The sequence below is a fragment of the Bos indicus genome, chromosome 21 (genome assembly GCF_029378745.1).
Source record: "Bos indicus isolate NIAB-ARS_2022 breed Sahiwal x Tharparkar chromosome 21, NIAB-ARS_B.indTharparkar_mat_pri_1.0, whole genome shotgun sequence".
In the NCBI taxonomy this organism is placed as follows: domain Eukaryota; kingdom Metazoa; phylum Chordata; class Mammalia; order Artiodactyla; family Bovidae; genus Bos; species Bos indicus.
The window spans coordinates 56,859,351-56,874,463 of record NC_091780.1 but is presented as its reverse complement, the minus strand read 5'-3'; the positions used below and the strand labels follow the sequence as shown (position 1 = coordinate 56,874,463).

At 36.0% G+C, this 15,113-nt stretch overlaps 1 protein-coding gene across 4 annotated transcripts in view; it reads left to right on the top strand.

The window, feature by feature from the left end:
* TRIP11 (thyroid hormone receptor interactor 11) overlaps window positions 1-15,113 on the top strand; it is a 70,425-nt gene that overhangs the window by 24,225 nt on the left and 31,087 nt on the right. For 3 of the 4 annotated variants that reach the window (XM_070775562.1, XM_070775561.1, XM_070775564.1), the window contains 6 exons: window positions 737-777; window positions 1,299-1,385; window positions 5,363-5,575; window positions 6,174-9,194; window positions 11,888-12,028; window positions 12,608-12,801. In XM_070775562.1, the coding sequence (XP_070631663.1) occupies window positions 737-777; window positions 1,299-1,385; window positions 5,363-5,575; window positions 6,174-9,194; window positions 11,888-12,028; window positions 12,608-12,801 (3,697 nt within the window). The remainder of the gene's footprint in view (window positions 1-736; window positions 778-1,298; window positions 1,386-5,362; window positions 5,576-6,173; window positions 9,195-11,887; window positions 12,029-12,607; window positions 12,802-15,113) is intronic. The other variant, XM_070775563.1, reaches the window with a different exon arrangement.

Below are 15,113 nucleotides of genomic sequence, written 5' to 3'. Positions count from 1 at the left end.
TTCTTCACATTAGGTGGCCAAAGTATTGGAGCTTCAGTTTCAGCATCAGTCCTTCCAATGAATAATCAGGACTGATTTCCTTTAGGACTGACTGGTTGGATCTCCTTGCAGTCCAAGGAACTCTCAAGAGTCTTCTCCAGCACCACATTTCAAAAGCATCAATTTTTCGGTGCTCAGCCTTTCTTATGGTCCAGCTCTCACATCCATACATGACTTGGAAAAACCATAGCTTTTACTATACAGACCTTTGTCAGCAAAGTGATGTCTCTGCTTTTTAATATGCTGTCTAGGTTTGTCACAACTTTTCTTCCAAAAAGGAAGGGTCTTTTAATATTCTGGCTGCAGTTACTGTCCATAGTGATTTTGGAGCCCAGGAAAATTCTAATCTTAGTTCTTATATTCCTGCTGCACAGGCTAATCAATTCATTGTGAAATGTAGTTGTTAATGTTTTTAATTGAGGTAGTAACTTATGACTCATCCAGAATACAATTATAATTCTTTCTTATACTATTCCTTAGAATTGTCTTTTAACATAATTTCTGACTGGTATTTATTTTATGACTTCTTTGGTACAGTCAAAACAAAAATACAAAATAATAAAACTACATTTCACTGTTGGGCTTGCTCATTATGCTTATAAATAACATTTTAATTGGATTTCATTCTGGGTTTAATATAGGATATAATTATTGTTACTTCCAAGAATTTTAATATCAGATTCATTGTTTTTTACAGATGCTGAAAATGAAATAAAGAGACTGAGTAATTTAAACCAGGTAAACTCATTTTTAAGAGAGAAAGCTTTTGTCTCTGGTTTACCAAGAGAAAGTATTTTGATTACAATTACTTATTTTGCATTTTTTACAAATTCATGTGAACTTATCCTTGGAACTTTCATCTTGTAATTTTATGTTTGCTGATGAGTAATAGAAACTTTACATCATAAATTGACATAACTTTAAAAGTTACATAATTGAAAAATGCAAGTATATCTCTAGAAGATTAATTTGACAGTGGTAGTAGATTTTGATTTCCCCTGAAGAATTCAAGGAGAATTCAAAAAAATTTTTTTTAATGATTGCAAGTTATTTTGTAAATGTATTGACATTTTTTCAAATGTAATAAAAGAAATCCTCTTTAAAAATGTCTATAAAATGATTGGATTTAGATGTCCCATGTATGGTTATAATTTTTATATATTGCCAAAGAGTAGAAATGCACAGTTGTATCACTTGCCTGCTTTTTTGTAAACTTGAAATTTCTTATTTGAAAATATACTGTTTTAACATTTTTCTAGGATAATAATCTTGCTGAAGACAATCTGAAACTTAAAATGCATGTCCAGGTTTTAGAAAAAGAGAATTCATTATTAAATCAAGAAAAGGTGGGTACAATAAAAATGGGGGCAGAATTAAAATTGTAGATCTTAACCGAGGACAAGTTTTTAATCAGAATGGCGTATTCAGTTCTCAGGAGTCCTGAGGATAAAGCTGATCTCATTGATGCTTGTCAAACCAGGATGAAGTACTTGGGCAAGGTTCAGAATATGAGAGGCTTTTCAGAGTTTATGTTTAGAGATAAGCCAGTGAGCACACAGATACAGTAGGCAGAAAAGATAGGTAAAGGCTTTGTATTGGTTTTACATGAGTCTTGACAGCAGCAATATACACAGGTGGTTTAGAGTCTAGAGTGGCATATTATATTGTGTGTATACTACTTGTATGTCCCAGAATGTGTCTGGTGTGGTAGACGGGAGTTTCTTCATGGTGAGGGGCAAAGGGAGACATTCTCACTGGTAGAAATAAGTATACTGGTGGCAAGGATGGGATAAGATTCTGTAATGCAGTGTTGGGAATGGGGAAAGGTAACATTTTAATGCTTGTACCACTTGGGTGGTAAGTCTTTGGTTAAGGTAGCTTCTTAAATACACAACAGTTGTAGGCTGGTATTTATTATTCTTACAGGCCGGTGTCTCAACTCGATTTAAAATGTTAATTTTTAAAATAGTAACACTTATTTTCTGATATGTATTCAGCATAATACATCCTAAAAAACTGCAGACAGTAAAACTTGAGTATCCTTCACACTTCTGTTGACTGGCCTCTTCCTCTGAGCCGTTCTTTTTCTATCAGTTCCTTGTATGTCCCTCCAGACTGTGTCTTTGCATATATGGTTTTTATATATAAATATGGATGGGCCTCCCAGGTGGCACTGGTGGTAAAGAACCCACCTGCCACTGCAGGAGATTCAAGAGATGTGAATTTGATCCCTGAGTCAGGAAGATCCCCTGGAGAAATGGCACCACACTCCAATATTCTTGCTTGGAGAGTTCCATGAACAGAAGAGCTTGGTGAACTACAGTCCATGCGGTTGCAAACAGTCAGACACAGCTGAATACACACATCGTTTTTCTATAGCCCAAAGATTAGCATATTATATACTGTTTATACATACCTTAATATTATATTTTCACTATCTTGCACATTTAGTATAGTATATAGATAGTGTTTCTCAAAGGGACACTGTTGCCATGCAGGTGGGAGAATTAGTTGTGTGCACTGTCCTCTGACGTGTAGCTTCCTTGCCCCCACTTTTCCACCCACTAAATGCCAGGAGTGTCTTCTGGTCATTTTTAATTATTGTATATGTTTCCTCTGTTCTCTTCTTCCATTGCAGTCTACTCATTCAGTTATTTCTTTCTATAACTGGTGGCCTAGGTGTATTTCATAGTTTTCAAATCTCTTACATGTATTTGATAGGGCCTGCAACCTTCTTTTGTTAATTTTGGATTCTATAACTATTCCTGATAGCTGTTTCTCCTTTCTTTTAATGCTACGTAATCCATTGCAAGTTTTGATTGAATTGTGTCTGCTATGGGTCAAGGCTGTATATTGTCACCCTGCTTATTTAACAGACTACATTATGCCAAATGCCGGGCTGGATGAAGCACAAGCTGGAATCAAGGTTGCCGGGAGAAATATCAGTAACCTCAGATATGCAGATGATACCACACTTAGGACAGAAAGCAGAGAGGAACTTAAGAGCCTCTTCATGCAGGTGAAAGAGAAGAGTGAAAAAGTTGCCTTAAAACTCAACATTTAAAAACTAAGATCGTGGCATCCGGTCACTTCGTGGCAAATAGATGGGAAAACAATGGAAACAATGACAGACTTTCTTTTCTTGGAGTCCAAAATCACTGCAGATGGTGACTGCCATCATGAAATGAAGAGACGCTTGCTCCTTTGAAGAAAAGCTGTGACAAACCTAGACAGCATATTAAAAAGCAGAGATTATTACTTTGCCAACAAAAGTCCATCTAGTCAAAGCTACGGGTTTTCCATTAGTCATGTATGGATGTGAGAGTTGGACCATAAAGAAGGCTGAGCACCAAAGAATTGATGTTCTTGAACTGTGGTATTGGAGAAGACTGTTGAGAATCCCTTGGACTGCAAGGAGATCAAACCAGTCCATCATAAAGAAAATCAACCCTGAATGTTCACTGGAAGGACCGAAGCTCCAGCTCCAGTACTTTGGCCACCTGATACGAAGAGCTGACTCATTGGAAAAGACCCAAGTGCTGTGAAAGATCGAAGGCAGGAGAAGAAGGGGATGACAGGACAAGATGGATGACATCACCTACTCAGTGGACATGAGTTGGAGCAAGCTCTGGAAGAGGATGAAAGACAGAGAAGCCTGGAGTGCTGCAGTCCATGGAGTGGCAGAGAGAGACGTCTGAGTGACTGAACAACAACAGTGGGTCTGCTCACTGGCTAAGAATGCCAGAAACACCTGCAAAGTCATGTACATTTTTAAGATGCACATGACAAAAAATTTTATGGTTCTCGTCTTAGAATTTTTTTTTTCTTGGCCACACCGTGTGGCCTATATGATCTTAGTTCCCCAACCAGGGATCGAACCCATGCCCTCTTCAGTGGGTGTGCTGAGTCTTAACCACTGGACTGCCAGGGAAGTTCTTTTTGTGGTTCTTCTAATTGAACAGATAACTTTAGAAAGGCATAAGAGAATGCTGTTTCCATCTTTCAGTTGTAGTTCAGGAGAAACATTTTGAATTGGAGAATGAAATTGTAAGGCAAATGTTCTAATATAGTTTTCATTGGTCCAATTCTTATTTACTTTAAAAAGGATTTCGTAGAAGTTTGCTTTTAGAAATCTCTATCAGGGCTTCTCTGGTGGCTTAGTGGTAAAGAATCTGCCTGCCAATGCAAGAGACATGGGTTCGATCCCTGATAAAGGAATATCCCACATGCCTCAGAGCAGCTGAGCCCATGCACCACTGTTAAGCCTGGTTCTAGAGTCTGGGAGCTGCAGCTGCTGAGCCTACACGCGGCAACTACGGAAGCCCCAGTGCCCAAGGACCCTTCCTGCCCAACAAGAGAAGCCACCACAGTGAGAATCCTACACCCTGAGTGAAGAGTTGCCCCCACTTGGCATAACTAAAGAAGAGCCCGTGCAGCAATGAATACCCATTACAGCCAAAAATAAACAAAATTATGAAAAAAGAAATTTCTCTCAATGAAAGACGTCTTTACAATGATAGAGAGTTTGTCACAAACATCATATTCAGTGGTTGAAATAACGTTGAAGCATAGGGAACTGTCCCATGTCGGGGATTTTTGAGGAGAAGCATTAAATACAAATAGGACAGAACATAAAATATACTTAAAAAAATCATACACAGGTTTATCTTTAGGAGTGTTAGGCTTGAGAGAGGGGAACCTAGTCTGTGCTTTGTTGAGATGGTAAAGGAAGGAAAAGAGGGTTCTTTCTTGGGTCAAGAAAAGGTTTTATGTTCTGACAGAAACCAAGAATAAGGAAACTAATTTTATGAGGGAAAAGAAACCTTTTATTTTCTAATTAGAGAGGACAAACTTTAGTGATTGAGTTTTGATATTTCCCGTTTTTGTCTGTGACCGTTGGTGTGCGATATTAGGGAATGGAATTGAAGAGAGCTGGAAGGCTTGGGACATTTTGAAAAGTGTGTGTGTTGTGGGAGGAAAGGAGGAGACAGAAGGGAAGTAGCCATGGAGTGGGATTGGCAATCTTTTCAAAAAGGAAGATTTTTGTGTAAAGGAGTTGGAGCTAGAGGACAAACTTACAGTTATTGTATCTTGTCTGGGATTATAGAAATGGTTTGGTTGAAGCTGCAAATAAAATGTAAATGAATGAAGGCTGTGGCTTGCTGAATTTCATGTATTACTACTGAGATACTATTCAGTAATGTTTCTAACAGAGAACATCTAAAAATAGATTCCCAAGCTTATACATGTATATTTTTCATCTTTTGGTGTGTCTTCTTCCAGTTGACAGTGTGTGGTGTTTTATCTTCTTTTATCATTTAAGGAAGAACTTCACATGTCACTTTCAAAACTGAACAATGAGTATGAAGTAGTTAAAAGTACAGCTGCAAGGGACGTGGATTTGGATTCAGAATTATGTGATTTAAGACGAAATTTGGAGGCAAAGGAACAAGAACTCAATCAGAGCATTACTGAAAAGGAAATACTAATAGCTGAGTTAGAAGAATTGGATAAACAAAACCAAGAGGCTACAAAGGTAACTATATTAAATATATTTTATATTAAAGTCAGTGAAATATATTAAATTCTACTCAGTAGACTGAACACTGGCTTAATAAGCAATACTGACGTGGTTTAATTTCTGTGATTTAATCAGTATTTTAGTGATGCTCTAGTTAAAGAGGTTGTCAGACCTTCATTGTAACATTTAGATAGTGAATATCTGACTTTGTATGCCGTGTAGTCTCACTTGCAGCTACTCAACTCTGCTGTCCTCTTATGTAAACGAATGAGCCTGGCTTTGTTCCATTAAAACTTTATCTACAAAAACAGGCAGGTGTGATTTGGCCTGTGGGCTATAGTTTGTTGTCTCCCTGCTTCCGTGTTTGAGTTGAAAATCACCAACGTTTATCATCTATCTTCTTTGCTTTTAAGTTCTAACCTCTGCAAAAATAGATTTGTTGTAAGATAATTAGTAAATGACTTTGTTAAGAATTTTTTTAAAGTTGCTTTAAGAAGGATTAGAAATGTCTAAGGATTATTCTCCTATTATGTATGACATTTTAAAAAGTTTTATTTAGGTATTAAAATGAGAGAATATTTAAAGTTACTGTGCAAATTACTTTCTCTTTCAGCACATGATTTTGATCAAAGATCAACTATCAAAACAACAAAATGAGGGAGATAATATCATCAGTAAACTGAAAAAAGATCTAAATGATGAAAAAACGAGAGTTCATCAGCTTGAAGATGATAAAATGAACATTACTAGAGAGTTAGATGTGCAAAAAGAAAAGTTAATTCAAAGTGAACTGGTACTAAATGATTTACATTTAAGCAAGCAGAAGCTTGAGGATAAAGTAGATGATTTAGTAGACCAGCTAAATAAATCACACACACAAAATTTAAGTATCCAGAAGGAGAACTTTGAACTTCAGGAACATATTAAACAAAAGGAGGAGGAGCTTTCTAGAGTCAGGGATGAGTTAACGCAGTCTCTTAATCAACACTCTGACAGTAATTTTAAGGATAACTTACTTAAAGAAAGGGAAGCTGAAGTCAGAAACTTAAAGCAAAATCTTTCAGAAATAGAACGCCTCAATGAAAATTTAAAGGAAGTTGCTTTTGATCTCAAAGTGGAAAATGAAAAGTTGAATTTAGCATGTGAAGATGTTAGACATCAGTTGGAAGAGTCTCTTGCAGGTAACAGTCTGATTGCTGTGGAAAAAAATGCCATTGTGGAGGCTCTAAAGCTGGAGAAAGAACAATTAGAAGCAGAATTGTGTCAGGCTGAAAAGAGGTTGTTGGAAGAAGCAAGCAAGTATGAGCAAACCATTGAAGAACTATCCCATGCACGTCATTCGAGCACCTCTGCATTACAGTTAGACCATGAACATTTAATTAAACTCAATCAAGAGAAGGACTTTGAAATAGCAGAACTTAAAAAGAATATTGAGCAGATGGCAACTGATCATAAGGAAACTAAGAAAATTTTATCATCTAGTTTAGAAGAGCAGAAGCAATTGACCCAACTTGTAAATGAGAAAGAAATTTTTATTGAAAAGCTTAAAGAAAGAAGTTCAGAGCTTCAGGAGGAATTAAATAAATATACTCAGGCCCTAAGAAAAAATGAAATTTTAAGGCAAACCATAGAGGAAAAAGACAGAAGTCTTGGCTCCATGAAAGAAGAAAACAGTCATCTGAAAGAAGAGCTGGAACGACTGAGGGAACAGCAGAGCCGAGCTGCACCTGTGGCTGAACCGAAAACCCTTGATAGTATTACAGAGCTAGAATCTGAGATAAATCAGCTGAATATAATAAAGGATAATCTTGAAGAGGAAATAAAGCATCATCAAAAGATAATTGAAGATCAAAACCAGAGTAAAATACAACTGCTTCAATCTTTACAGGAGCAGAAGAAAGAAATGGATGAGTTTAGATACCAGCATGAGCAAATGAACACCACACACACCCAGCTCTTTTTAGAGAAAGATGAGCAAATTAAGAATTTGCAAAAGACAATTGAACAAATCAAAACCCAGTTGCATGAAGAAAGACCGGACGTTCAAACAGAGAATTCTGATATTTTTCAAGAAACAAAAGTTCAAGGCCTTAATATAGAAAATGGAAGTGAGAAGCACGATTTATCTAAAGCTGAAACTGAAAGATTAGTGAAAGGAATAAAAGAACGAGAGTTGGAGATTAAACTTCTAAATGAAAAGAATATATCTCTGACTAAACAGATTGATCAGCTGTCCAAAGATGAGGTTGGTAAACTAACTCAGATTATCCAGCAGAAAGATTTGGAGATACAAGCTCTTCATGCTCGGATTTCTTCCACTTCCTACCCCCAGGATGTCGTTTACCTTCAACAGCAGCTGCAGGCCTATGCTATGGAGCGAGAGCAGGTGCTGGCTGTTTTGAGTGAGAAGACTAGGGAGAATAGCCATCTCAAAACAGAATACCACAAGATGATGGATATAGTGGCTGCCAAGGAGGCAGCCCTCAATAAGCTGCAAGATGAAAATAAAAAACTGTTTACAAGATTTGAAAGTAGTGGCCAAGATATGTTTAAAGAAACCATTCAGAATTTATCCCGTATCATTCGAGAAAAAGACATTGAAATCGATGCATTAAGTCAAAAATGTCAGACCTTATTGACAGTTTTACAAGCATCCAACAGTGGAAATGAGGTTGGAGGTGTTAATAGTAATCAGTTTGAGGAGCTCCTACAGGAACGAGATAAGCTAAAACAACAGGTCAAGAAAATGGAAGAGTGGAAACAGCAGGTAATGACCACGGTACAGAATATGCAGCACGAGTCTGCCCAGCTCCAGGAGGAGCTTCATCAGCTTCAGGCGCAAGTTTTGGTGGACAGCAATAACAGCTCTAAGTTACAAGTGGACTACACTGGCCTGATCCAAAGCTATGAGCAGAATGAAACCAAGCTCAAAAATTTTGGTCAGGAATTAGCACAAGTTCAGCATAGCATAGGGCAGCTTTGCAATACCAAAGATCTTCTGTTAGGAAAACTTGATATTATTTCACCGCAGCTCTCCCCTGAATCATCGACTGCTTCTCAGACAGCAGAGTCTCTGAGAACAATTAAGTTTGATGTGTCGAATGAGTCTTCTAAACAAGAAATAGAAGAGCTAAGAAGATCCCTGCAGGAAAAAGATGCGACAATTAGAACTCTCCAGGAAAATAATCACAGATTGTCTGATTCGATTGCTGCTTCCTCAGAGCTAGAGAGAAAAGAGCATGAACAGACTGATTCAGAAATTAAGCTGCTGAAGGAGAAACAGGAGAGCTTACAAAAGTCACTGAAGGAAAAAGACCTCTTGATCAAAGCCAAAAGTGATCAGTTACTTTCTTTGAATGAAAATTTCACCAACAAAGTGAATGAAAATGAGCTTTTGAGGCAAGCAGTAACGAACCTGAAGGAGAGAACACTAATTTTAGAAATGGACATTTGTAAACTAAAGGGGGAAAATGAAAAAATAGTAGAAACATCCAGGGGAAAGGAAACAGAGTATCAAGCATTACAGGAGACTAATATGAAGTTTTCTATGATGCTGAGAGAAAAAGAATTTGAGTGCCATTCATTGAAGGAGAAGGCTGTAGCTTTTGAGCAACTACTGAAAGAAAAAGAGCAGGTATGTTCTGGATGGTGTTGTGGAAGGAAGTTTGGGGGTGGAGGAGAAATTTTAGTGTGCTGCTTTATTGATGTTATCTTTAGAGGGAAAGGTGAATTTGTTCATTAGAAATATGTACTTCAAAGCATTGTGCTTCATTTTAAATAAATTTTCCCCAGAGGCATCTGAGGAAAAGTTTTTCCCCAGATTACTAGATAGTTCCAATGATTTGTAGTGCTAGATTAATTTCTTTATGGTCTAAGTAGAAAAAAAGTTTAGAAGCAGTTTTTCATTAGAAAATAGAAATATGTTAAAAGAGAGAACTTGGACGTTACTGCAGTTTAATCACATTTTAGGCATATTTCACTAACTACTGGCTTTAGAGCTTCTTGTATATTAAAGGAAGTTCTGTGAAATACATCGACATCTTTGACAGTGATCTGAAGTAAGAAATACATTTTACACTGTGACACAGTAAGCATGTGTGTGTGGAACACTGAAGCAGAAGTTTCAGGAATCAGAAATTACCCTCATTACATGTGATGCTCTGTTAAAAACAAGTTCTGTATGACCCATTAAACTGACTTTTATGAATTATTCACAGCCTGGTATTTGAAAAGCATTAGCCATGAATAGTACTTTTCACGTAGTGAACTCAGTAATTATTCTAATCCTAGCTGTACCACTGATGTGACTTCAGGTGTGTTTTGACTTCACTGGTTTGTTTATTCAACCATATAATGAAAGACTGTATATCGGTTAAGGTGTCAGTAGTTTTTGATACATTTAAATTTTTACATGGCAGTTGATGTTAGATTTTGATAAGAATGTGTTGAAGACCTAGTAGATCTTACTATGATCAATTTTTTTTTTTTTTTTACTCTGATTTCTATGCTTAGTAGTAGAAATTTGGAAAAGAAATGAGGCAGAACAACGGAATATTCAAAAAGTGCTTCTTAAGTGTTTACGTGCTACCAAGCACAACAAAATGATTTAACATCTTTTGCCAATTAAATCCTCTTTTAAGACTCTCAGATTAAAGCTTGGGAATGCTTGATGTAGTTTTCACTTAATAAGAAAAGTCTTAACGTCATCTTCCCCTTCTTTGTTATCTAATTAAGTGAGTACACTGATGTGTTGAGGTGTGTTCCTCCTTTCAGGAGTAGCTTCTTAGCTTTTATGGTACTGGTCTGTAATCCATATTAAAAAGACTGTCAGAGGGTAGAAGCTTTCTATTGCTCGAGAGCCAAATTTGTGTGTAACAATTAAGAGCTTGTAAGAGTACAATAGGGGAATGGAGGTCAGTAGTTATTCATTTTTCATGTGTTTTTCCTATTGTATGATAGTTTTAGCATCTCATACAATCTATTTCATTGACTTTATAGATCCAAAGTATGCACATTTAATTAAGGTTCACGTAGCTTTCAGGAAGCTTTCCTAAGTCAGTTAAGTTGTACTTAAGTATGTATTATATTGGTTAATTATCATAAACTAATTTTTTATAATACCCTATATAATTGAAGAGTACCTTTATTATATTTTTAATGTAATAAATAGCATTTTTCTTCAGGGAGAAAGTTGTGTTCTCAACAGGAGATCTTCAGCTCTTTAATTTTCAAGCATTTTTACTTTCTCTAGTATGAAAAAAATTTAACTGAAAAACTATTTGGAAAATACTGGTTCCCTTTTCCATGAGGGGGTGTTGAGATAAAAGGAACAGATGGTTTTATGTTTTGGTTTTGACGATTTTCCTTGAAGGACGTGTAATTTATTCTTAAAGAAATGGAAAGTTTACATGAAAATGTAAAAATAATACCAATCTATTAATAGATTCAGACAATATGCATATTTCATACAGAGAAGAATTGGCTGTAAACAGGCTGACACTTTTTTGTGCTTTTTAGAATTCCAGCTATCATCTTAAATTCATGGCCCTGCTTTTGCAATGAAAGTCTTTAATATATTGTGCTTGTAAGGAATGTATTCAGGAATAAATTTTCACAGCAGTCTAGCAAGATATCATTCCTGAGTTGCTTTCATTAAAGTGTTGCCAAAATGTTCTTTTAAAATAGACTGTGCATGTGAAATGACTTCCCTTTTTTCTCCTCTGCCAGCAGCTTGGCACTGTTACTTCCCTAACAACAGTTGTGTGTGCTTGACAAATGCTGGCACATACGTGTGCCTGTATGCACCCGCCCATGTGTGCACACACACACACACTTTTGGGCAATTTGGGGGTTTGTGTACACTTTGTTGTGTAGGATAAATTTGAGGAGATTGTGTCCTTTGAGTCCTTTTTTAAAGCATTTAAAATGAAACTTTTTCTTAAAGAATAGTTTTAGATTATTAAAAAGTTGGGGAGATAGTAGAGCCTTCCCATATACCTCACACTCAGGTTCCCCTATTTTTAACATCTTATGTTATTGTGGTACCTTGACTACAAATAATGAACCTATTTAGATAAATTAATACTTTATTTGAAGTTTCTCAGTTTTTTAGCAGATATCCTTTTCTTATTCCAGGGTCCCATCCAGAGAATACATTGTATTGAGTTATCATGTATTCTTAGGCTCCTTTGGACTGTAATTGTTTCTCAAACTTTGCTTGTTTTTGATGACTTTGACATAGTTAACTGAATTTTTAAATTATTTAATGAAGAAATGTCTTTTTAAAATGTATTTTTCTTGGAAGCTAAAATTATTTCTTTCCAAAAGGGCAAGACTGGGGAGTTAAATCAGCTTTTAAATGCAGTTAAGTCAATGCAGGAAAAGACAGTTATGTTTCAACAAGAGAGAGACCAAGTCATGTTGGCCCTGAAACAGAAACAAATGGAAAACACTGCTGTACAGAATGAGGTATACTTTCACTTTAAAGAAGCAAAATCTTAAAAACTGCTAAGTAAGAAAACTGTGAAGATTATCAAGTAAACTGAGTTTCTCTGTTGGCTGATTTTTATCTTAGTCTTACTCTGATGTGCTTTAGTGGGATTTTGATCTCCCAAAGTGCATTGTTTCAGTTTGCAAGCAAAAACCATGATCTAATCATTATGGTGTATACCTAAAATTAATTATACCTCAAGAAAAGAACAAGATGGCGTATCTTGGATATAAAAAAAAAATTTTCCTACCTGTAAAGTATTAAAAAAAAAAGATTTACTGAAAAAAGTGGCCCATCACAAAAAGCTTAGTACTTGGTAGTTTTATTTTTTAGTATAGCCAACATAGGGAATGAGATCTTACAAAGTAAACCTTCCATATTCAAGATGATTTCCGGAGAATTTTTTTCCTACCACAAATGTATCTTGCAATATGAGAAATTAGCATACAATTAATACACTTCATAACGGAGAAAAGATTTAATAACAAAATGGCATGTAGGAGGGAAAGGGGAGAGATTTTAATGGAGGAAAAATAAATGAAATATCCTCTACCTAGGTTCAACATTTACGTGACAAAGAATTACGCTTAAACCAGGAGCTAGAGAGGTTGCGTAACCATCTTTTAGAATCAGAAGATTCTTATACCCGTGAAGCTTTGGCTGCAGAAGACAGAGAGGCGAAACTAAGAAAGAAAGTCGCAATATTAGAGGAAAAGCTAGTTTCATCCTCCAATGCAATGGAAAATGCAAGGTAACTTTTTCATGTTTTCTTTTTTTTTTAGTGTTAACATTAACTGAACACGTCCTGAGTGTCAGACTCAATAAGAGTTTTTCATATGTTACCTCATTTTATTCTCACAGAATTTATTAGCTCCACTTTACTGACTAAGAAAGTAAGGGTAAAGAGATTTAGTAACCTTCCCAATATCAAGGACACAAGTACATGTGTGTTCTCACACTTGGGTTTATAACCCTTATCCAGATTTGGCATTCAACTAAAGCTTCTCTGAATCTTAATTGTTATCCTAGATAGTCCTTCTCATCATTTTAGGAGGCTAGGCTTAAATTCTGACCAATTAATTAGCTTTCCCAAGTTTTCCAATAACTAGTTTGTGTGATTTAATACCATCCCCCATCCCAGGCCAGGCACTACAGCTTGCAGGATCTCAGTTCCTGGGATTGAGGCTGGCCCCGGAAGTGAAAGCGTGGAATCCTAACCACTAGGTCACCAGGGAACTCCGTGATTTAATCTTTAATCAAGTGAGCTAAAGTTGGACAAAGTTTGGATGTTAGAATAAAAGATGTAACCTGTGAAGGCCTAGGTCAGTGTGAATTAACTCCAGGCTTACTAGAACTTTTGAGTGACCAGGTCCCTGCTTACGTATTTTTCAGTTTTATTTCTCTCAATAAAAGTGTTTATTTTCCCCCTTTTTACAAAAAACGTTTTCCACTTCAAGAAAATCACATAACCCAAAAGCACTTGCAGCCACAGTCTCACTTACCCAGAAACAGTGTTTTTTTGTGCCTTTGAATGCTTCTGTATATGTGTATATATATTGTATATTATTCTCTTAAAGCAAAATGGTTGAGATCATACTGTTTATACTGTTTTGTAACCTGCTTCTGTCAGTTAATAATATGAATATCAGTACACATAAGCTATGTGTTTCTGCAGTATCATTTATGGCTGCATAGTACCATTATTGTATTTGCCGTAATTTCTTTAAGGCATTCATTTATTATTGATCATTTAGAATGTTCCAGCTTTTCAGAATTACTAAGAGTGCTGTTTTGATAACCCAAAATAGGCATTTTTGTGTTGATGATAGATTATTTCCTTAGTGTAAATTTTGAAAAATGGAAATTCTGGTTTGAAGGGCGTTTTTAAAACATTTGAAATATACTGCCAAATAATCTTCCAGAAAAATCATATCTGTATTTCTGTTAGTTGTACGTACATCATTTAATCTTTTTACTGTATATGATGTGGAGGGAAATACAAGGATGTAGTACATATTATCTCTTGTCTGCAAAGACAATATAGGATAACACTTCTGAGGGCAAACTCCTTGCCCCTTTTGTTGGGTACATTATTGTACCTTCAGACTCAGAAGAACTTGTTTAAGATAAGAATTAAAGCAGTGAGTGAACATTTGTGTATGTTTTTCACATTGGCAGAAAAAAACATCCTCTATCTGTAAAATTGATCATCTTTCAATTTCAGGCCATTATTTTCTCTAATTAAAAGTCACTAGTTTCTGCCTGTTTTCGTTTACCATTCATAATAACTGTCAAAATAGTCTTCCTTAGGTAGGCCTGTGATCTTGTTGCTCCTTTTTCAAAACCATGGTAGTTTCTTCATGATTTGGGCCCAGGCTGTCTACCCCCTTAGCCTTATTTCTCACTATGATCTTCATCCAGCCCAACTATTACTCACTTCTTCAGATAGAGCTATTTTCCTACTTTTTGTTTCCTACTCTTTCTTTATAAAAAGAGTGGGCCTGATCCCTAACCGTTGTATTTGTTAATCTCACTTGTTCTTCAAATAGCACTTCCTTCATAAAGAATTCTTTGGTTAGGAACCCACTCCTCAAATCTAAAATCAAACCCTAGTGTGATGTTTGAGTCTTTGATAGAGCACTTGTATTTTACTTTGGAGTATAGGTAATTATTGACCTGCTTTACGCTTTCTCCCACCCAGTGAAGTGTAAAGTTACTGGGGGGTAGAAATGATGCCATCTATTTTACACCCTCCCCCCAGTGTACATTGTTATGCATAGTTTCAGAGCTGTCCAGTAAGTATTAGGTGTATAAGTAACTCAGATCTATAAAATAAAGTTGTGGTGTTTTGAGCCCTTAACAATAGTAATATCTTATATTTGTTAACATTTTGAATGATGTCACAGTTCATTTCATCCTTACAATTGAGTGATTTGTTAACAGGCAAAGTTAAAGTCCAGGGACAGAAGAGGGGATTTAAGTCCTCTGGTTATCAGTTTACTGCTCTTTCCACAAGAGGGTGCTGTTGTGTAAAGTTTCTTCAAAGTGAGCTGCTCTTAATTG